The 23,921-nt window shown below is 45.0% G+C and overlaps 1 protein-coding gene across 3 annotated transcripts; it reads left to right on the forward strand.

Annotated features, from left to right (window-relative positions):
• The first annotated feature begins 227 nt into the window (after positions 1 to 227).
• Positions 228 to 23,322, forward strand: gjc1 (gap junction protein gamma 1). 3 transcript variants are annotated; one of them, XM_042087919.1, is made up of 3 exons: positions 228 to 290; positions 17,141 to 17,292; positions 21,705 to 23,322. In XM_042087919.1, the coding sequence occupies exon 3, from the start codon at positions 21,759 to 21,761 to the stop codon at positions 23,250 to 23,252; it is 1,494 nt and encodes a 497-aa protein (XP_041943853.1). In that variant the 5' UTR covers positions 228 to 290; positions 17,141 to 17,292; positions 21,705 to 21,758; the 3' UTR covers positions 23,253 to 23,322. The 3 variants fall into 3 exon arrangements, with proteins under 3 accessions (XP_041943853.1, XP_041943851.1, XP_041943852.1); XM_042087917.1 differs by lacking the exon at positions 228 to 290 and adding an exon at positions 939 to 1,694; XM_042087918.1 differs by lacking the exons at positions 228 to 290; positions 17,141 to 17,292 and adding an exon at positions 939 to 1,694.
• The last annotated feature ends 599 nt before the right edge of the window (positions 23,323 to 23,921 follow it).

Below are 23,921 nucleotides of genomic sequence, written 5' to 3' on the forward strand. Positions count from 1 at the left end.
TGCCTCTGGACCCCAGACCCGGCCAATCCCTGTCCTGATTTGACAGGCGATAGATGAGAGGAGGAGATAGAGATAGAAAGATGCCGCCAGACAATGCAGGGTTCCACGCGCAATGTCACTCTCCATTTCATTGCCTGGTGGTGATGTCTGATCACCGTCACTTGCTCGAGCTGTTATAAGTTCCTGCCTTTGTCTCCCTGACGAATGGTGGTGCTGGCGGAGGAGGGGTTGGTGATGTCTTCAGGTCCCCGCGTGTGACAGACTTCAGGCGCGTGACACACCGTTTCGGGGTAAGAACTGTCACTTTGATAACTAGGCAAGCAATCACTACACCAACTGTTAATTGTGATTAAAGCTTGTCACAGTGAGAGGAAGGGTATTCTGGCTGTCACTTAGTTTTAAGGCATAGTTCATGCCTCCATCTCAAATCAATGAAATTGACTGATCAATATATCACTTTTAAAATATGTAGCTAATTAATGGACAAGAGTTATTCTTTCCACTAGTTCTGCCTACATGATATTGGTTCTATTACATCTCTTTCATGATCCCTGCAAATATCCATATATAGAAGTATATTTAAAATTTACATCAACTCAAACTCTTCACATATTCTTGTACATACACATTTTTGTCACATATTTGTTTGTTTTCTGTGCATAAATCTGGTGATGGGCTACGTTTTTGTGTTATATTTAACTGAGTCAGGAGTTTAGGTCTCAAAGACTTAATAATTCTGAAAGCAATAATAAAAAAAATTGTCTGAGTGTAATTGTGCTCAGTGCAAGACGACATTCATGTTGGATCATAGATTTAAAAAGATGGAATGACACGAGCGCGCGCACCCTATGCGCGAGCCCAAGTTCATTCCGTCCCCCTTCGCCGTGCGTGCGCGTCGGAATTCCTCCAGTCAGCGCTCAATGGTGTCAATCAGAACATGGCATCGTAAAACCTTGAGCATCCTGGAAACAGTGCCATGTGGGTTATAGCACTACGCGATACTTAAAGAAGTACCATCTCGTGAGTGCAGTAAACAGATGAAGACACCGTGTCGCGAAAACATTACGGCAACGGTCAGCGCAGCCTCAGATGTCAAGGAGCAACTTTAACCCAAAATATCCTTCGATTTACGGAAGATGGGGAGCATAGGGAAATGTCTGCTCGATAAAGACATGCTACTTGTGCACATGTACAGTTTATATACAGGAGGGCGCGAAGTCTTAGCTGGAGAAAGAACGGCAGAGAAGGAACAAAAGAGTAAGCGCGCTCAAGAATATCTCCGGGAGTAGCGGCTCGTGGCTCTTGTGTAGCCAACTACACGCGCTCTCCGTTCTCAAGCAGTGACAAGCGTCAAACTACCTATATCACTACAAGCGACAATGGCTCACGAACAAGGGGTTTGGGGGTCAAGGTCCTTCAAAATGCGTTGTGATGACCATCACAGAGTGCAAAACGAGGAAATGCACAAATTACCTTCAAGCACGACAGTGAAAAAGGACTCGGCAATTCATCTTTCTCCACTAACACACATGTTCTGAAATACACCGTTACTTTCCCATGTAGCCGATTGAAAAAACCGGAACGAAGCAGTCTAGCAACAAGAAAGACCTGGACACTTATAAACCCTTTTTCATAAAAGCCTCTATCAAGGCATACTTCTCTGTGTTAAACTATCTTCACAGACTCGCTGCGCGGTAAGATATTTTACATTTAATTAAAATGACCGCATATGGAGTTAATTATATGATGTTGGTTTAAAGCTATTACAAAATTCACAGTTGATTAGCTTCTTTAAACCCTACAATTGTGTTTTAATAAGCTGTGGATGCAAGCATAGCCATTTACCCAAATATTATGTATTACTGAATATACTACTCTTAAAACCTACGATTTGTTGCACATCAAACAGTATAAGAACATTTCATTTTATATGATGAACGGGTTAATGAACAGGTCCTTGTCAGGGAGCGGGTAAAACGGCATGTGTGTTTCGTGGTGTTTTCGGCAAGTTGTCCTGGTGCGTTACGCGCCCCATTGGGTAGGTTTGATGTAGTTTGGTGAGGAGGATCTGTTGACCGTAGATTGACTGGTATTTTCACAATCAATTGATTGCTTTGCTGTCCCCAGTTCTCACGTGTGAAAAACTAATAGGGCATAGCTCAACTTGTGCACTCAATTATGTTCATGTTGCCTGAAAGACCTCTTTATGGAAGGTAACTTGGTGTGTGTGTGTGTGTGTGTGTGCATGCGGGTGTGCATGCTTTTCTTTTTTGGGGAAGTAGTCATCTTAAGTTACTTTGCTCTTCATTGTGTTTATGATTTCATTCTCAGTTGATTTATCTACTACCAATTATCCTTGTCTCACGGCCATTACTGCGTTTAAGTAAAACTAAAGTACCCTACTGCGCGCGACTACCGGTTGCGCGCAACTACTGGGTTACCTGGAATCACAGTACCTGGTCAAAAACATCAATGGAAACAGATAGGCTATAGATGAGGTGATCTGTAACAATGTAAAAATACTAAATCTTGACATTCGATCTTGTCCATTATATTTTGAGCAGACTTAACTCTTGAACTGATTGTTAGGTTTGCGAATTTTGTTTATTTTTCTGCATTGTAAATGTATAGCCTACATTTGGGGCAAGTACATGACTGACTAAGCTGATGTCACGGTCATCAATTTGGATACCAATAGCAATGAAAGTGCTGCCGACGACATTTCATTACGGTCATATTAAAATGTCAGGAAACATCACTTCAAATTGCTTTGTACATTGGTAGGCTTACATCAGAATAACAGATACAATTTACTAACTTGATATCATTGCACTTTAGTAGTTTCAGTTTCAGTAGTTTCCAATGTCTTTTCCTGTTAGAAAATTGTTTTGCTTTCTTGTATGAAAATCAGCTAGGATGAATTCACAGGGAATAAGTGATTGATATAAACAAAGTTAACTGTTAAAGAGTTATTTCACTCAATATACACACTTACAAGTGTATAAACTCTAACTATGGCGGGCTATTTGTGTGTATGGGTAATTATAGTCATTTTACCTACAAAGGTACTGATGGTGTAGTTTCTTGAGGAAGATTATTTGTGTTTGTATTTGTGTGTATGGGCGTGTGTGTATTTAGGAAGGTGTTGACGTGTGTATGGGTAACTATAGTCATTGTACCTACAAAGGAACTGATGGTGTAAAAATATTTTTCCTGAGGAAGAGTATTTGTGTGTGTATTTGTGTGTATGGGTAACTATAGTCATTTTACCTACAAAGGAACTGATGGTATAAAAATATTTTTTCCTGAGCAAGATGATTTTATTTTGTGTGTGTGTGTGTGTTTGTGTGTGTGTGTGTGTATTTAGGAAGGTGTTGGCGACTTCAAATATACACATGAATGAGTGGTGTTGTATCATTTTAGACTATGCTGCTGATGCTGCACAGAGTGGTTGAGTGATTTGGGAGGTGTGGACAAGAGATGATGAGAGAATATGGATTCATTTTACCTCAAATTAAATACAGTGAATAGGTATTCATTCACTGTCAGATAATTCCTCTGTGCGTGTGTGTTTTTGTGTGTGTGTGTATGTGTGTGTGCGTCTGTGGCCTGTGTGTAGCTGCTGCTGTGAAGTAGTTCATGAGTATTCATTTATTCACAATCTGTCGTTCTGACGGATGAGTATGATCATACTTCTGCTCACTCTTGCCTCTGTCATTCTTGCCATTCCATTTTCTTTCAACAGTTTTTTTAGTTGTTTTGTGGTGGCAAGAGAGGAAAATATGATGGGGGGTTTGAGAGACAGAATAATAGAAGTTAAAGGGAGGGGGAGAGAACTGGAAATTGCCCCATGGCTTGGGCAGAAAGAGAGGGATGAGGAGTAGATTCTTTATGACAGCACACACACATTAACCGCCACACACATAGCACATGCAGGAGACACTTATACCAGCACCTATACGGCACATACTTTACCCAACAAAGTTACCGAAACACACCAAACGTTAAGAAAATAATACATTATGTAATTATGAAATGATGCAATTTATAATTAAAAATAAACACATTCAAAGTTGATGAGTCTATGCACGCACATTCAAGCACATGCACGCACACACACTCACAAACAGTTTCTTACACTTGCTTCCGGTCTGTACTAACGTTGTTGTTGGCTTTTGCTCCAGGAGAAGATTGTGTATTCATCACCCTTGTGAGTCACAATGAGTGGTGAGGGAAATGTCCCCTAAAGAATACACACATGCGTGCATACACACACACACACACACACACACACACACACACACTAATCAAACAATCTTAAAATCCACACTAATTATAAATTATAACACAAAATCAAGCCATATATACCCCACTGGCATAGTACAAGAGATTCTCAGTCCTTCAGTCACTTCTCTTAAATTTTAGTTGCTGACACGCATACACAGACACATTCATATCCTCATATATTCATATCATAGACTGTGTAGTATACATTAACTCATCCCCACCTACCATAATGTTCATGAGGATTATTTAGATTTTTTTTTAAAGTGATTTTAAGTGAATGTGTTTCAGGACATAGGTTGAGGTGTTTGCCACACCAAAATGTCAATGGTAGCTGAATTGGTGCTTGTGTATGTGTGTTTATGTGTGTTTGTGCGTGTGTCTGGGTACACATGTGTCAGTGCAGATCCTCTGTGACATTCCCAGTGGGAAGGAGTCTCATGTGATTCGCCTTTCACAGAGCACTAACTGCTGTGTAGTCATACACACACACACAGACACACACAGACACACACACACACACACACAGTTTGTCCGTTTTGCTCTATATATTCCTCTTGCATTTTTGGTCTGTCTCTCTTGCACAGCCACGTTCTTATTACTTAATATCTCTAGGTATGTCTCTCCATCCCACACACACACACACACACACACACACACACACACACACACACACACACACACACACACACACACACACACACACACCACCATCAGGAATCTCCAGCTCTCTTACAGACAAATTCTCTCTGTGTCTTTAGCTAGTGAGCACCAACACAAATATTATCTTGGCCAAGCACATGCACATGTATACACTTTCACACACACACTCTCACACACGCACACAGTCTTGTTGCATATTCAGCAGTATTGCTGAGGCTCACGGCATGTTTGTACGCTGGCTTGCGCGTTCTGACACCCCACATAATCCCTGCCGACAACTCACATGCCTGTCTCCCCTGGTTACTGCCCATCGTCCCTGGTATCTGTGGGTGGGAGGGAGCATCCTTAAGTCAGCACTAGTTGACAGAGGGTGGAGGTAGTTGGTTAGGTGAGCTGCCAGTCACGGAGACGTGACGTGTTAACTGTGTGTGTGCGTGTGTGTACAACATTCAGCATGCACACAGTTGTAAGCTACACGCACTCCATCGCACACCGTCCTGACATGCATGGTGTGCCGTCACGTGTAAGTGTCATCCAGCGTGGACACTACAGTTAGCCACAAATGCCCAGCGACAGGCCGGCAGACACACACACACACAACCGCATAGCCAAGGCAAGCAGCTCTCTGTGGCAGAGGATCTGTGTCAAAAAGCGGTGCTCACGTCTGATTGGCTCAGACAACCCTGGGCTTTGTCGCTCCCCTTCTCCATCATGGACAGAGAGCGAACGAGAGAAGATGAAAGAGAGAGAGAGAGAGAGAGAGGAGAGAGAATAAGATGCATTAGTGCCAGACAGGGAAATCTTGTAACCCAGCTACTCTCATAGTAAAAAGCAGAGCACCTTCCCTCTGCCAGTGGTGGGGTCATGAAGCATCCCTGTGACTTCTGACCTCTGGGAGATTCACTTCCTGATTGTTAAGCAGATGGAGCATATTTTTGAGCAGATGTGCTGTCAGTCTTTAGTATGTTCAGTTATGTTTCTGCTAATGCTAATCATACGTCCTGTCCGACTGCCTGCCCTATAGTAGGCCATTAGAAAGCTTGACTGCATTCAGTACATAGCGTAGTGACATTTATGTTATGTGTCTTGCACAAAAATACTGGTGTTTTTTTTAGTGATGTGTTTAGTGAGTCTGCTTTTTGCCATTTTGTTGTCAAGGAAATATATGAGTGTCCGTACCTGATGAAGTCTATGTTTTAAGTGTCCTTTTTTGTCTGTGTATGTGTGTGTTCCTGTGATTGTGTCTTGTTCAAGGGGATTGTGACGCTCAATTGAGCATCTTTAAGGGTCCATGCTGAGACCAAATGGCAGACAGCGACAGCAGGAGAATGGGGATATATTTAGCGTGAGAGGAGGGGGCAGTTGGAGTGAGTGTGTATGTGTGTGTGTGGGGAGGGTGGATGGGGCCATGCCATCACATCACCGCCTGGCATGAAGGGGAGGGGGCACCTTGACTGGCACCAATAAAGGCTAGCAGGGGTGAGACACTGTCATGTGCTTTGAGCAGTCTTTTTCTTTCTGTGAGCACCCTCCTCCCAACACCCTGTCACCCAGCAGATAAGATGCTTGTGTGTTAATTAATTTGTATTTTTATTTGTTTGTTTTTATTTGTTTGTCTGTTGATATTGATTAGGTTTTTAAATCCCAAGGGACTCACTGTTTTACTTTTTATCAGTGTGTGAAGAGCTCTGACCTTGGCATTGCTAATGCTCTGCTTGACCTGTCGGTGTGGCGAGGTTGGGAACTGTACAGTTGGGTTATTCGAGAGACAGTCCGTGAGAGGACTATGAGAGTGTGCCTGTGCGCTCAAGTGCAGCGTCTGCAAATGCTCGCTGATGCCTCCTGTTGAGATGGATGAAGAAGGAGGATTAGTGTTTGTACCTGTGTGTGCCGAGTCCACCAAGAGATTAAGATCTACCCATTAACTCGTTCACATTTCACGTCCACCCCCAGTCTGACCCCCCCCCCCCCCCCCCCCCCCCCACACACACACACACACATCACACACACACTCTCTCTCGCTCTAGTGTAACTATCTCCTTTAACCTGGCCTCCTGTCTGTCTGCAGGGCAAGAAGCTGCTTCGCTTAGCCGCAGGACCTTTCACATGCTTTCCTCTTCAAGTCTCAGTGACTTGTTACATCATCAACATGAGACAGCTTTCAGTCTCACATGGCAGTGTGTGTGTGTGTGTTTGTGTTTGTGTGTGTCCTGTCCTGTCCTTCTTTACTGTCTTTTCCCCCCCAAGTTATCCACTAACTGTGTGTGTCTGTGTGTGTCAGCTTGTGTGTGTGTGTGTGTGTGTGTGTGTGTGTGTGTGTGTGTGTGCGCGTTTCTGTGTGTAGGCGTATATGTGCCGTCCTTTCTCTCTGCCTTTTCCCGGAGTCATATTCCGAGGGAGTATCATTCACCCATGGCTGGGTTTCCATGGCCATAAGGGTCGGGCCTATCAGAGCGCAGCACCACCATGTGTGCCAGACGAGGAAAGGCCTGAGGGGGTCGCACAGATGCTAACGCGCTAACACGCTAAAGCTGGCCCTGCCCTGGCCCTCTCCGCCACAGCCATCAGTCCCTTTCTACACCTCTCTCTGTGCATCCTGTCTTTGCTAAACAAAAACTTCTTCGCTGGATGTCCTTGTCCTCTCATACTCTCTGTCTGTTTCTCTTCCACGCTCTTTCTCCCCCTATCTCTCTCTCTCTCTCTCTCTCTCTCTCTCTCTCTCTATTTATCTCGGTGTCTTTGATACTCATAAGAAACAAACCTGGATGTTCTCCTCTCTTCTATTTCTTCTCTCTCTGCTCTTTGTCTTGGACTTCTCTCTCTTAATCTCTCTTTTGTTCCATGTCTTGTTTCTCTTAACTCTCAGTTTCTTTAACTGAGCTTCCCCCTCTCTTTCACTCTGTTTTTTAAACACCTTGATTTAGTAGCAACTTTCTGTCATTTGTTTGGGCCTTGTTGTGTCTTTCTCTATGGTTTCCACAGTGGGCACATCAATAACACTGGGCCAGGATGAATGGTGGGGAAGGGGAGAGGAAAGTGTCCCTAAAACAAACAACCTTTAACTCAGCCCGCTCAGACAAAAAGTGTGACCGTGGCGACGGTGGGGACGAAGGGGAGGATGTAGTACAGTCCTCCCTAGGAATGATAAAGATTTAGTGCTCTTGGGAGACCGCAAGCGACTCCCTGTATTTGAGTGCAGGAAGCAGACATTTTTAAAGATAAATACAAGATATATATAGAAACGAATGAAGAAATAGGAAGATTAATGGAAAGAGACAAGTACTGTAGTGCCAATTGGATGTTAACTATGTTGAAGAATAGAACAAGAAAAATGGAAGTCCTTGATTTGTATGCAAACAATTGGAAATTACTTTTTTATGTGAAGAAACAGGACAGATTGTTCTGGTATGACCAATTATTAACTGTTTATGTGTTTATGTGTGTTTGACTGTCTATGTTTGGAATTTCCCTATGTACTCTATGTACTTGCGTGTTTGTATGTGGTCACTACTCACACACGCACATACAAGGGCCCATATCAAGCACCTCGGGAGGAGCACCAGTGAACCACCCCCGGCGGTTCCTAGCAGGACCCACGGGCCAGGCCGTGTACAGTACCAGTTCCAGCAGCCGGCAGCTGCTCACAGGCAGCCTTGCGTGAAGGACTCCCGCCGGAACAGCCCCTGCCCAGCCCGGGGGAAGCCGGGATCCGCTAGACGAGCCTGTGTCACGGCCAAATGCAGTTAACAACACTGCAACCCCACTCAGGGTTCATAAGGCTGTCAGTCAAACGCGGCTCAGAAGGAAGTGAGTGACATTATTGGACATAAGAAGGAGAGAGAGTGACGAGAGAGAGCGAAAAAAAGAGAGAGAGAGAGAGACTGAGAGATGGGCAGTGAAAAAAATAGTGCTGAGAGAAATTGATGGGGGTGCCATGAGAAAGCGAGTGAGCGAAAGAAAGCAAGAGAAGGAAAGAAATGAAGGAGAATGGAAGAAGAGAGAGAGATGGAGTGAAGCAGTGGATGATAATAAGAGAAGGTCATGAGTGCAGAGCCCTAGGTGATGTGAGAAGGGCAGAAAGACAAAGAGAAGGCAATGTAATCAGAGGTGAGGGCATCTCAGTAAATCTGTCAAGAAAGTGCTTTCCCCCTACTGCCTTGGAGTGTGTGTGAGTGTGTCTGTGTGCAGATGTGCATGCGCGCCAACAGTGTGACAGTGCAGAAGGCAGGTGTTTGGCCAAACCAGGAGAAAAGAACACACATGGGCTTTCACACGCTCACACATACACATGCTCACACACACACACACACATATAAACACACCCACTCGCAGACTGGATATGACTTGGCACTATATGTAAATTGGCTAAGGGTTCGTTAGGCTTGGCCAGCCCCAAAAAATGACTAAATCTGTCCTCTCCCCAGCTGCATTACATGGGAAGAGGCATGTGCTTGTGTCAGGGCACATGTGTGTGGTGTGTGAGTGTGTGTGTGTGTGTGTCCTTGTGTTGGGCAGCATCTGTATGCATGCAGCGCAGAGTTTACTCTCCGGTGCTAATTATCATAATGCATTATGTGCATGTTTAACAATGGTTTGTCTCAGTTCAGAACAATCCCCCTATTCCCCCCAATAAGCATAATAGCATTGACAGCCACACTGCACTGACAGCTAGTTTTAAACAAGCGGTCTTGTCACATATGCACACACACATACACAAACACACACTTAAAGATGCCTTGAAACTGTTCTTGTTTTAAAACGTTGTAAAAAGACTGAGACTGCACTGTCTCTCTCTGTCCTTCATTGTAATGTCCTGTCTATTTGCATGAATACACTCAGTGTTTGCGAGTGTGAGTGGGTCTGCTCCAAGTGTGCATTTGTGTGTGTTTGTTAGAGCGCGTGTGGGCGTTCTCTGTGTGTGTGTGTGTGTGTGTGTGTGTGTGTGTGTGTGTGTGTGTGTGTGTGTGTTTAGCTCTCTCTGGCCCCTGGCGGTGCTTTCAGAGGATGTGTGTAATAGGTATGAAATCCCCTCTGTATTTATTCCTCCTCGTTCACTCACTTCATCTCTCTCTCTCTCTCTCTCTGTCGTTCGCGCTCTCTCCTCCCTTACTGTCTATGCCAGCATGCCTGTGAGAATTCCTGTGCACACTAGTTTACTCACTCTGGATGGGTAGCTACGTGTGCCTCTGTGAAAAAGACAGCCTGTCATTGAAGATAAAGCCAACTGACTGCTAACACTTAACCTATGGCCTGTGTATTCAAACACACACACATACAGGGAGACATTTACGGGGCGAACGACGAGAGTCCTTGTTGAATGATGAGGGAGGGATAAGTTCATGTGTTAAAGGGGGAAGGGAAAAAAGGAGGATGGAGAGAGAGAGAGAGAGAGAGAGAGAGAGAGAAAGAGAGAGAGAGAGAGAGAGAAAGAGAGAGAGAGAGAGAGAGAGAGAGAGAGGAAGAGAGAGAGAGAGAGAGAAAGAGAGGAATGAATGGCCAGAGGTCTTGGTAATGGGTCCAGTGTAGTGAGTGGGATGGAAGGAGAGGGCCTGGGGTTGGAGGGATGGCGCGATGGAGGGATGGAAGAAAGGATGAAAGAGAGGTGTGGGCGCCATTGAAGAGAGGGATGGAGACAGGGTGACAAAGGTTGATGATATTGAGGGATATAGGGAAGAGATGAGGGGGTCACTTTATGTGCGTGGGGAGGAAAGGGGGTGGGGTTGGGGGGAAAGGTCCTTCTAAGAGGAGGTCGTGCCTGTGCTTCAGTGTGTAGGTGTGTGTGTGTGTGTGTGTGAGAGAGAGAGAGAGAGAGAGAGAGAGAGAGAGAGAGAGAGAGTGTGTTAGTGTATGTGTGTGTGTGCACGTGTTTGTGTGTATGTGTTTGATAGAAAGGAGTTTTTAGCACATCCAGAGGTCTGTGTTTGTGTACATGTGCGTGTATGTGTGAGAAGGGAAGTGAATGAAATAATGTGAATAAATCTATTAGAGGCGTGAATCTGTAAAAGCCTGCTCAATGCACATCTCTGTCACTGTATTACTGTACAGTAAATTCAGTGTGCCTCTCTCTATTTGCCTAGACAAGCAGTCTCTGCTTAATCCTGTTTTCTCTCATTCCTCTCATCCTTCCACACTCTTCCCCACCCCCAGCCCTTCTATCATTCTTAGCCCCTCTCCATTCTGTTTTTACTGCATTACATTACACACCAGTGGACATGGGTAGTAGCTGTGTGTGTGTGTGTGTGTGTGTGTGTGTTGTTGTTTTTCCTTAATAATGTGACTGCCATTTAAATCTTCTGCCTGAGTTAATTCCAGATGCAGAACTAGGTTACTCAGACTCAGAGATAGTGACAGGCAGTCACTGTATTATTTGTTAATAATAATAATAATAATAATAATAATAATAATAATTATTATTATTATTATTATTATTGTAATAATAATAATATTAATGTAGTTGTTGATATTACAGAAATATACTGTATGATTGTGTTCCTTCACTGGTTTCACTTTTGGTTGGCTCATAGGTGCGATCCTGTGACTCCTGTGATTCATGCACTGTGAATGGTTGTACTATGATACATGGAGTGGCCCTGTAGTGTTTTATAACATGGAGCATAAGGCTTTGGTACCTGTGCTCTTGGGATTGGTCATTTCCCCCTCGCGCACGCACACACACAAAGACACACACACATGCACTCACAGACTTCCACACAAACATACATCCTCCTGTGTATCCCAGGGGTCTTTTTCTGTGCCCCTGCGTAGCCTCCAAACACCCCAACTCATTACGCAACCACACCAGATGCTCTTTAGCAAGCCCACTTTGGAGCACTATCTTTTACCATGCTCATTTTTAATGTTAAATTTCCGTCCTGTTCTCTCTTGCACGCACACACACACACACACACACACACACACACACACACAAACTGTGCACACACTGTACACACACAAATACTCCCCCTACCTCTCTTTCTCACACACACTCTCTCTCATTGTGCACCTTTGCTTCTTAATCCTTTCATTTCTTTATCGCACCCCAACACCCATACCAAGAGAAAAAAAAGGCTTCACTTAACCAGCACCACCTCAGCATGGCAACCAGCATAGTGGGCTTCCCAGGGCAACCAGCAAAGTGGGCTTCCCACTGGTCATTGAAATGGAATAGAAACTAATAGAGGTAGCCTACATGAGATAATGGGTTGAGAGATATATGGTGCAAAGAATTATGGGAATTGTAGTCATGATTGACAGTGGACAGTTAGAGCAGAAAGAAGGCATTCGCATACATTACATTACATTACATTACATTACATTTAGCAGACACTTTTTGACCAAAGTGACTTACATATGTCAGCTATATTACAAGGGATCACAATGTCCCCGGAGCAACTTGGGGTTAAGTGCCTTGCTCAAGGGCACAACGGTGGATGCTGGGAATTGAACCGACAACTTTCAGGCTACTGCACTGCACGCTAGCCCAGCTCCTTAACCACTACACTACCACCGCCCCTATACACACCATACACTAGGCACATACGCATACACACACCATACACTAGGCATGCATGCTGCAGATGCGGACAATGACATGATACAAACAGCGGCCATTTGCTCTAAGACAGTGTGCACACACAAGCACACCGACACCGTGTGGCAGACGGAGCCGTGGCCCGACACCTTGCACCACTGACAGGTTACATTTACAGGCACCATGGATACAGACCCTTGCATAGACAAGCACATGTTCATATACACACACTTGCACACACACACACACACACACACACACACACACACACACACACACACACACACACAACCTGAGTCATGAGTACATAAACACACTATCTGACTCATATACACATGGGCTATTTCTGACTCACACACACGCACACACACACACACACATGCACAAAGGAAAAACTGCCCCTAACTCACCCTGACTCAGACACACAAAGATGTGTTTTTTATGGGTCTGTTCTGTATATCATTCCTATAACCTGATGGCCTGCGTGTGTGTGTGTGTGTGTATGACCCATGCCCAGACTTTCTTTCGGCTTTTCTCCTGAGCTAGTTACTAATGACTGGCCTGAGTCGTAGTGGTTTGTGTGTGCGTGCAGGTGTGTCAGTGCTAGAGGAAATTGGTGTGTCTGTCTCCTCTCTCTGTCTTTCGCTCTCCTGTTCTGTACGTGTGTGTGTGTGTGTGTGTGTGTGTGTTTGTTTGTCTGTATGTGCGTGTGTGTTTGTGTGCACCTCTGTCTCTCTGTCTCCCTTCTCTCTCTCTCTGAAAGCAAGCCGAGGCCTCAGTTCACCCTGCTGACAGACCGGGCATGGTGAAGGCATACTCAACCGTTGGATGAAATTTCTGACGCTTAATTAGCGATCCCCACTTAATGGGCTAATTACGCTTCCAAGCGCCTATTAGGCGACTGCAGAACAGCTGCATGGTGCTCTGTTATTCCCCATGCATTACAGTAATAGTGTGAAGAATTCTCTACATGTAAATGTATATGTGCGTGTGTGTGTGTGTGTGTTTGCTTGCATGTGTGTGGGTTTGCGGGTGTGTAGGTCTCTGCACCTTGTATTCATAGGAGCCCCTGCAGGCCGAGCTCACACAGCCCATAGACATGCCAGGCAAAGCCCAGACAGACTCGTTCATTTGTGGGCAGTGGTGCGTGCTACGACGCCCCTGGTCACTGGCAGGAGCGGCAGCAGCTCCTTGGGGTGGTGGATAACCGCAGGCCCTAGGTTGAGAAGGCTGTGTGGTATGTTTTGGTAGAGCAAACCAGGCTAGATGCTAAATGCAAATGTGCCTCTGTAAAAGCTGTTAATAGGAGTGTGTGCATTACCGTGTGTGTGTGTGTGTGTGTGTTTTTGAGACAGAGAGAGAGAGAGAGTGTGAGCCTTAGCTTCAATGTCCGTATGGTGTATTTGGGTGGCGCAAGCCACATTAGATGGTTCATGCAAATGTGCCTTTGTGTCTGTAATGATGTGAATAGGAGAGTGTTTGTATTGCCGTGAGTGTGTGTGTGTGTGTGAACGAGAGAGAGAGAGAGAGAGAGAGAGAGAGAGAGAGAGGGCAAGTCTTGGCTTCTGTATCCAAATGCTGTATTTGGGTAGAGCAGGAAGATGACAAATGCAAATATGTCTTTGTGTCTATGTAAGGATGTGAATTGGATTGTCTGTGTATTACTGTGTGCGCATGAGAGTTTGGGTTGGGTTGGTGTAGCTGGATAATACGTAACTGGCAAGTTGTTTTACAGTCGCTAAGACACAAAAATTGCTACTTGTGTCACAGTCGTCAAATCTACTAACTCATGTTAAATTACTTTATACAGTAAGCACATAAATCATAAGCCCATCCCCTGCTTTACACTCTTACAAATACACATTTTACAAAACGTTAGATTCTCTACATTAGTTCTCAACAGTTCTCTACATTAATCTCATAATTTCCTTGTGATCCATCTAAAAATACTTTTGGTTTTAAAGCAAAATACCATTAAGAGTTAAATGTTTGCTTGACATTTTACATATTGTATTGTACATTTAGATTTTTTTTGTTACAAAATTAGCCATCATTTCACATCTATGCATTGGTTAAGAAACTATAGGAACTGTGTGTTTGAAGAACTAGCCTATGCCCAGTTTTGGATTTACCACAGTTAGCGCTAGCAGCAGCATCCATGCAGGTCCAAGTGCCCACAAGGACTCTGGTCTGAATCCAACCTACGGTCATTTGCCAATCCCATCCAATCTCTCTCTCACACACACACACACACACACTCGCTTCCTGTCACTCTAAACTGTTCTGTCCAAATAAAGCTGAAAGCCCCCAAAACCTTTTTTTTTGCAGATTCTGCATTCAAAATGGAAAGAGTTTGTACTATCTGTGTAGAAATGAACAGGCTGGGTAAGCACTGATAGTGTGCACACAAGGTTATGATGTGTATGCTTTTTGAATAGGTGATTTGAAGGGGATATCTCCCTGTTTCCAAAAATACATTTCAGCTTTGTTGCACAGGTCATACTTTGAATACTTTAGCTACAGCACATCTTGATGGTGACCAGTTCAGACACCTGAAAAACAAACAGCTCTCAGCTCTAATATTCACACATAGAGGAGTAAAAGAAACTGCTTGTCAGTGTGTCGCTGTTGTGAAAAAGGCTTCAGATACTCAGTCCACTCACATGCTCTTTTGATACATAAATCATCACCTAGTCATGAGATCATAAGCTGCATCAATAAATTATCCCCTCTAGTCCTAAAGCATGTATCAAAATTGTTTCTCTAAGTACCCTACGTACAAGTGATTTTTGTGTAATAGATCTGCAGTTCAGGTTTACAAGCTTTATGGATTTATGAAAGACATGGGTTAAGATTGCTCACTGATTGTAATGTTTAAAACACCTTGACATGGGTTTGGTGCAAGCTCTGGGTTTGGTGCAAGCTAATTTCAATTTTAAAATGTGAAGAAAAGGTAAGTGAGATTAGCATTAAGTAATATACACAATTCCTTATTATATTTGCAGATAATTTCCCTACTAATCTTACATTTATTGACTTGTATTACAAACCGATATCCTTTTATAACTAAATTAGGCTACATGCTGAATATCATATATATTCACCATGTGGACATTTTTAACAGAATATGCTTTTGAAGTGCAAAAATTGCTGTTAGTTGCATTCAAACATGAAGTGAGAAAATTAGTTGGTATGCAGTTTATTTCAATATCCTGCCTACACCTTAGAAAGCTAATTAGTGGAGAGACTTTCTCCAATTAAAGAAAGAGACATCATGGGAATGTCATTATTAAAAACGAGAAATCATCATATGCACACATGCACTGGGTTTTTCTGAAGGCAAACATATTTAATAGCATATGGACCGTGTTTGTAAACTGTAAGAACATGGCAAAACCATGCCATTATTTGTCACAGTTTATCACAGTGCACAATGTGTTTCAGACATTTGCTTACAATGGCTGTCAATCACCAGTGTCACTGTTGAATCTGAGGTGTAGGCTAAATTAAATGTCACTTATCCAGTGATTTGCGGGTGATGCACTGTAGTGGAGGACTCTGTGGCTGGAGCAGGGACTGGAGGAGTGTTGCACCAGTGTAAGGGTGTGAGGGCATTAGGCATTTGCATGCTGGGAGATGTGTGGAGAATCTAAATGAGATTTGAACCACTGACTTTAAAATCTTTTTGGCAGAGGGGCTTTAGTTATGAGAGATACTAATCAGAGAGGAGAGATTAGAGACAGAGAGAGAGAGAGATGGAGAGTGAGTAGTGAGGGAGAGAGAGAGAGAGATTGCTCTAATAGCTTTAAGCTCTCATTTTAACCATGACCAAAGATGGGCAGATGAACACAAAACCAAAAAAATTAAAAAGGTTTCATTCCTCCGAGCAGCGCGAGCTGATGGGGAGAGTGAGGGGGGGAGGGGGGATGAAGGAGATGGGGAGAAGGCTGAGGAGGATATTAGCTGAGTGCATGTACCCCTTTTGTTTGTGTGTGTGTGTGTGTGTGTGTGTGTATGTGTGTAAACAAAAATGTGTCTTTGTGTCTTCGTAAGGATATGAATATGAGTGTATGTGTATTACCATATGTTGGTGTGTCCGTGTGTGCGAGTTTGGGTGTGTGAGACACAGAAGATGTATGGATTCCCCACTGTCTCCATTTCATCCTGATTGGCCTTCCCATCCCCCTTTCTCACCCCCTTCCTCTCTCTCTCTCTCTCTCTCTCTCTCTCACACACACAGTCAGCTTCCCTCCTCCCTTTCATTCCCACATCCCCCAATCCTTCTGTAGGGGTATTAAACCCCCTCCTATTAGCTCTCTCTCTCTCACACACACTCACACACACACACATTGGTACACCACCCCAAAAATGTTGTGCACACCCACATACCTCATCTCCCTCTGCACTGACCCAGTTTTGGGGGATAAGGGGTAAGTGGGGACCATTGTGTGTGTGCCACAGACAGAATCTCTCTCCTTCTATCTCTCTCTCTCTCTCTCTATCTCTCTCACACACACACACACACACACACTCATTCATGTAGACACCTACTCAGGGATGGCTGCCGGTGTGTGTGAATATGTGCACATGTGTATGCCTTTGTGTGCGTTGTTTTTAAGTAGTTGATTTTTTTCAGCAAGTGTTATTGTTATGCCAACAAAGGTGAAGTTGATTTCCAAAGGAAACGGAAGAGAGAAGAAAGGAAAGAGGAAGAAGAGAAGAGAAGAGAAGAGAGGGATGAACAATGGAATATGGAGAGAGGGAAGACCCAGACACAAAGCATGGGGACAGACAGGCAGATCCTTTGAGTGTGTGTGAGTAAAATGCAGTGCAAAAGCAGGTGTGTGTGTGTGTATGTGTCTGTGGTTAAATAAGGTTCCAAACAGTGCTGTTTTGTTGATAGTGGGTTGTCGCTAATGTTTTTGATGTATGTTTGTCTCACTAATCCTTGCCTGTTCTTCTAGAGGTGTTCACAAGTGTAGGCTGAAAACATGTCAGACAATATGAACATACACCATTAGATGCTGTAATTTTTTCTGTACACCATGATTCACTGCAAGAGACTAAATGTGTTGTACATTGACATTTTGTTGTAGACAAAGAGTGCACTCAGACATAACTGCACATTTCACATGTTGACTTCATCCCGCCCTCATTCTCTCCCTCTCTCTCTCTTCCCCCTCTCTCTAAACACATCTACTCAAAGTGTACAGTGTACAGTGCGAACATGCTGTTCGCATTTTGTTGGAGTGGTGTTTTGGTTTCCCCCTTAAAAAGGTCAGGAGTTTCACGCCCTATTTATAGATGGCTTTTCCCAAACACACAGATATTTCCTTTGCATGGCCTCCAGCCCTCTCAAAAGAATTACTGAGGCTTGGTCAGTATGTGTGTTTGTGTGTGTGTTTGTGTGTGTGCGTGTGTGTGTGTGTGTGTGTGCACGCACACACACATAGTTTATATGCTTTGTGCATCATTAGTGAAGCCTTTTCAGCAGAGAGAAAAGCATGTGAGTAAGAAAAGGGGAAGAACAGAGAAGAAATGGAGTGAGAATTATGAAGAGAAAGAGAGAGGAGAAAAAGAGTGAGGGGCGGGGGAAGGGACAGAAAGAAAGAGAGAGAGAAAAAAAGAGATGGAGAGAAAGAAAGTCACGGAGGGACACAGGGCGAAAGTCAAGAGAAGGAGAAAGTGAAAGAGAGGGAAGGAGGGGGAGAGGGAGCAGATCAGAGCAGGTTGGCATTGACACTGACACAAGGACGCTGTACTGAGCCTGTGCCCCCAACTGCCATCCTTCCCTGCCCGTGGGGCAGATGCCGTGTGTGAGATAACACTGTGTGTCTGTGTGTGTAAGTGTGCACATCGATGTAAGTGTCTGTGTGTGTATATCGGTCTATGTGTCTGTATGTGTATACATCAGTGTGTGTGTGCGTGTGCGTGTGTACACACGTTTTTGGATTGCCGTCTGTTTGCATGTGTGTTCTTGTTTGTGTGTTTATGATTACATTTGAATAGTTGTTCTTGTGTTAAATCATGCCATTTAGACCACATCTTCATTTATAATCTGTTATACACACAAACACACAGAGGCCACAGGCCACGGCCTAATGAGCATAAATGGAATGACAATGTCCTTGTGTTTGTGTGTGTGTGTGTGTTTGTTTGTTTGTGTGCCTGTGTGCCAGATGGAAAGTTAAGACAAAACAAAAACTCTTTCCTCTTGGGTATGAGAAAGTAACAGAGAGATGAGAAAGTCTGTGTGTATGAGATAGAGAGAGAGAGATAAAGGGTATGTGTGCGTGCCCACGTGTATACATGTCTACTCTGAGTAGAAGAGTTTATATCTGCTGATAGTCGTGCTTCCAAATGTGCTTACTAACATTTGAACACACACGTACATCACTGCACGCCACACTATGCGTTTCTCTACATCATGTGAGGTGGCTGATGCTCATATCTATATCATCCTCACTATCAATGAGAGATCTTGCAGCAACACACAGACACGTGCATGTCTCCTGCACCACATACACACATCAGCTCTTAATAACAATTAAGAGGCACAGTGGAGTTGGCCTCAACCTCAGTCACAGCCACAGCGTCAGCCTGCGAGATGCTTACTGGCATCCTGCGAGGGCTCAGTGGCCACTCATTGACAGTGATGTATAAACCCTGACACTTGATGACTAATAGGCATCAGTGTCATAAACAATGCTGATGAACACTCAAATAGGTCCTTAGGTGTAGGACATGCAGCACAGTTCCACAGTCATTTTGTGTATGTGTGTGTGTGTCTGTGTGTGTCACCGTGAGTGAGAGGGAGACTTTGTGCGATACAAATGTTTTATTTCAGGGGTTTGCCTATCGGTGACTTTTGACCTCTAATGGTATTGTGTATTCTAACTTCACTGTGGGCTGGCAAGTCATAATGAGTTTGATGTTAGGTGAGAATATTCACAATATGCATAGATGTGTGTGTGTGTGTGTTGCAGAGTGCTAGACGGTCTCTGTGTTTGTGTTTGTGTGTGTGTTGGTGAATGCGTGCGTGCATGGCATGACTCACTTTGTAGGTTCCATCCCTCGGGTCCATTTCCCCCTAGCACACAGAAACACAGATTGGATTGGAAAGGTGCCCAGGGTAACGTGCTCTTGTGGTTAAATGCAGTGATGGGGGGAGACCTCTGCCGCAGTATGCCCTGACTGGGGGTCCTCTCTTGGGCAGGTTGTGTTAGGAAAGCTCCATGCTTTTGCAAAGGCCTTTAACTGCCCGCATAGAGAATGCTTAAAACTGGCTGCCAGGCAGCCAGAAAGGGGAAGGTTGCACCAGGGATTTAACTCACTGTAACACTTATCAACAGACACCAACGCACACTCAGACAAACTTGTGCTCTAATACGGCCAGACAGTGTGTTTTTGTGTTTGTCTGTGAGGGTTATTTCAGGTATGGCATTTGAGTATATTGCTGTAATACTGATGTTTATGTAGAGTCACTGAAACATACACACACACATGCGCGAGCGCACGCTCACACATGCACGCACACGCACACGCACACACATTCCTGTGTTTGCCTCCTATGGCTCCCTCACAACCTTATATGGTCATAGTGCACATGTTTTATGGAGCAGAAGTCCAAACACCCAGCCAAACACAGAAACCAGCAGACAAAGACCAGAGAACACAAGCACAATCACACACACACACACAGACATACATACCAACCTACACACACACCACTTCTGTAACTCTTAAGAACTTGCTTTGCCGCTATACTCCAGGAAATAGCCACACTACTGTGACTGTGATTTGTTTTTTGGAAACATTCACAGACGTTTGAATATCACAATTCAACGCCTACACACAAAGCATCAAATACTCACATACAATTAAACATCCCCATAACAATGAAGTGTGAAATCCTGCCATAGACCCTGATGTTTTGCTGTGTATTTTACTGATAGTGGCACTTAGCGGACAAAGTGTGTGTGTGTGTGTGTGTGTGTGTGTATGTGCATGCATTTGTACTCTTTCATCTCATCTTTGTGATAAAATTCTCCAACTTTATAATCGGCTTTCTCCGATAAGATATGGTCCCTATTTAGGGCTTTCATTTTCCACAGTTGGTGGGTCTCCTACACTTTAATGCTTTTTCTGATTTTACGCGCCCACACTCTCCCTCCTTCACTGTGTGGCGTTCTTATCTCCCTTTTCCTTCCCCTCTTCACTCCTGTCCCCCTCTTTCCTCCCCCTCTTTCCTCTCCTTCTCCCTCTCCCTCATTCTTTGTCACTGTCCCGACAGCAAATGTTTCTGATCCATGTGGCCTGTGGTTAAATGTCTTCTCGAGCACAGATAGTATAAAATTCAAATCATTAAGGCACAGATTAAGAGGAACGTTACATAATACACTATTCATTTGAAGCTATACTGAGGATGACATGTTCCAAGTTTTTAAGCACCTAAATGACAATAATGTACAATAGCACATTTAATTCTTAATGTTAATAAACAAAAAATGTGTAACTACACTGTGTGAATAGACTCTTCTAGGTAATAACATGAAGACTCTTTTAAATGACATATTAACATGTATGAATGCAAATGGTTATAAACCTTTTATAAACACAGGTTATAAACACAAAATGAATATACTTTGAAAAGAAATATTAGTAGATATTTTAATTTGTGCAGTCCTGTTTTTTCTATAAATGTCATCAATATCCATCATCGATCGCTCTGTGTGTTAAAATATTTTTTTTGTTTGCTTCTAACCTTGTATTACAGGACTCCCAACTCCCTTGTAATATTTTGCAATGCCTTTCAATTCGACTCTCTATGTTACTATTTAGCAATAATGGGTTAATAATTTACAACTGTTACTTCTAGAAATAGTGAGTTTCTTTTGGTCACATTTCTGATTTTGGAAACCTTTTGAGGAAAGCAGACAATTTTACATTATAATAGTTAATTTGCTACTGTGCAATACCAGCTCTCATTTCTGAAATGTAAGTGTACATTTGCTAGATGTACACTAAATGTAGTAAATGTAAGTGTACATTTGCTAGATGTACACTAAATGTAGTATCAATTTGAAAAGCTGCAAACATGAGTCTGCTCTCTTTTTTATTACTGGGGTTGGTCAAAAATCTTGCATCCCTCTTTCTATTCCTCTCTGTTGAACTTGGGATATCTGCCTTTATTAAACATACAAAATTCCTCTCTCCCTCTCTGTAGAGTCTGTGATACCGGCCCTCTGAGACACTGTCTGCCCCGTTGTCCTCTGACATCATGAGCTGGAGCTTCCTGACGCGCTTGCTGGAGGAGATCCAGAACCACTCCACCTTCGTGGGGAAGCTGTGGCTCACCGTCCTTATCGTCTTCCGCATCGTGCTGACGGCCGTGGGCGGCGAGAGCATCTACTACGACGAGCAAAGCAAGTTTGTGTGCAACTCGGGCCAGCCGGGCTGTGAGAATGTCTGCTACGACGCCTTTGCGCCCCTTTCGCACGTGCGCTTCTGGGTCTTCCAAATCATCCTGTCCGCCATGCCTTCGCTCATGTACATGGGCTATGCCGCTAACAAGATCGCCAAGATGGAGGACATACGGGGCGGAGGGTCAGGAGCGTCGGGAGGCACTGGGACGAGCACCGGGGGTGGTGGCGGCTACACGCACCGCCGACCCAGGAAGATGTACTTTGGAGCGCGCAATAACCGGAGTGGGATGGAGGAAGGCGAGGAGGAGCAGGAGGATGACCCTATGATCTACGAGGTGCCTGAGCCAGAGCCTCCACGGCGAGACCTCATGCCTCCGCGGCCCAAGCCCAAGACGCGCCACGACGGACGGCGGCGCATCCGTGACGATGGGCTCATGCGCATTTATGTGCTTCAGCTGGTGACGCGCACGGCGCTGGAGGCCGGCTTCCTGGCAGGCCAGTACCTGCTGTACGGCTTCCGCGTGGCCCCGGTGTTCGTGTGCTCAGGCAAGCCGTGCCCGCACAACGTGGACTGCTTCGTGTCACGGCCCACAGAGAAGACCATCTTCCTGCGCATCATGTATGGCGTCACGTGCCTCTGTCTCACACTCAACGTCTGGGAGATGCTGCACCTGGGCATCGGCACCATCACTGACATCATCCGCCGCCGGAGGGCCAGGCCGCCCGACGACGAGTACCAGCTGGGGCTGCTGGCAACGGCCGGCGTGTCCGTTGGCGTAGGGGGCACCGGCGGACCGCTCAGTGAGGGTGAGGGCACTGGCGGCGTCGGGGGAGCGGGCGGCGCCGACTACGTGGGATACCCGTTCTCCTGGAACACGCCGTCGGCGCCGCCGGGCTACAACATCGTGGTTAAACCCGAGGCCATGCCCTACACGGACCTGAGCAACGCCAAGATGGCGTGCAAGCAGAACCGCGAGAACATTGCACAGGAGCAGCAGCAGTACGGTTCCAACGAGGACAACTTCCCCACGGGCGCGGAGCCGCGCGCACCGCCCCTCAACAACAAGGACGTCATCATCCAGCAGGCGCACGATCAGCTGGAGGCCGCCATACAGGCCTACAGCCAGCACCACGGCGGCCATCAGCAAGATGACACACACCGAAGCGGAGGCGGGGGTGCCGATGACGATGACAAGCCGCAGAGCAACATCACCCCTGCGCAGAGGGAACGCAAGCACCACCACCGGGCCAAGTCTGGGAGGGGAGGAGGCAGCGCTGGGAGTGGGGGAGGGAGCAGTAGCAACAGCAGCAGCAAATCAGGAGAGGGCAAGCCATCTGTGTGGATCTGATACCTGCATTACACTAGTATCCAATATATAGATATAGAATATATAATACGAATATACAACTTTATATATATGCATTATTCAACACATATACACACACACACACACACAGGTACACAGACACAGGTACACATGCTAATTAGAGTGAGTGGAAGGGATGGTGCTTGGACACACCCTCTTAGTGCCTTCAGAGTTCCCTTGCCCTCTGCAGGAGAGAGAGAGGGGATTTCTGGGAGATTTCATCATTTCGAATGCTTCCGCCCTGCACACTGACTGGCACATGCCAAAAGAGCTGGCAGGCCTGCCATCTGTCCGCCTCAACGATGTGGCATGGAAGCTCATGACGAATTAATGCACCTTTGTCTTCCTCAAGGGGAGTCCTACAGAACCCCTTATGGCTCGCATTGTGTTTGAGAACTCACCGGAAACTCTCGATTCGCTCCTTACCCAGCACCCACTCAGACATGCCAATCCCAAAGTCAACTGACTGACTGGCTGGCTAGCTGCCCTACGCAGCAGATCAAAGACTCCTGTTTGATTTGGAGTCATGTGCCATTCCAAACACATACTGAATTCCAAATTCTTTAGTCCGTGACATTCCAGACACGGACTCTCTGTCTTCCATGATGAGAGTTGTCCAATCCCAAGAGATTCCCGGAGCAATGCTGTCAG

The sequence above is a fragment of the Alosa sapidissima genome, chromosome 3, assembly GCF_018492685.1.
Source record: "Alosa sapidissima isolate fAloSap1 chromosome 3, fAloSap1.pri, whole genome shotgun sequence".
In the NCBI taxonomy this organism is placed as follows: Eukaryota; Metazoa; Chordata; class Actinopteri; order Clupeiformes; family Clupeidae; genus Alosa; species Alosa sapidissima.

Bases quoted from the DNA above. Each gene is read 5' to 3' on its own strand.
- gjc1 (XM_042087919.1), top strand. From the start codon at position 21,759: ATGAGCTGGAGCTTCCTGACGCGCTTGCTGGAGGAGATCCAGAACCAC.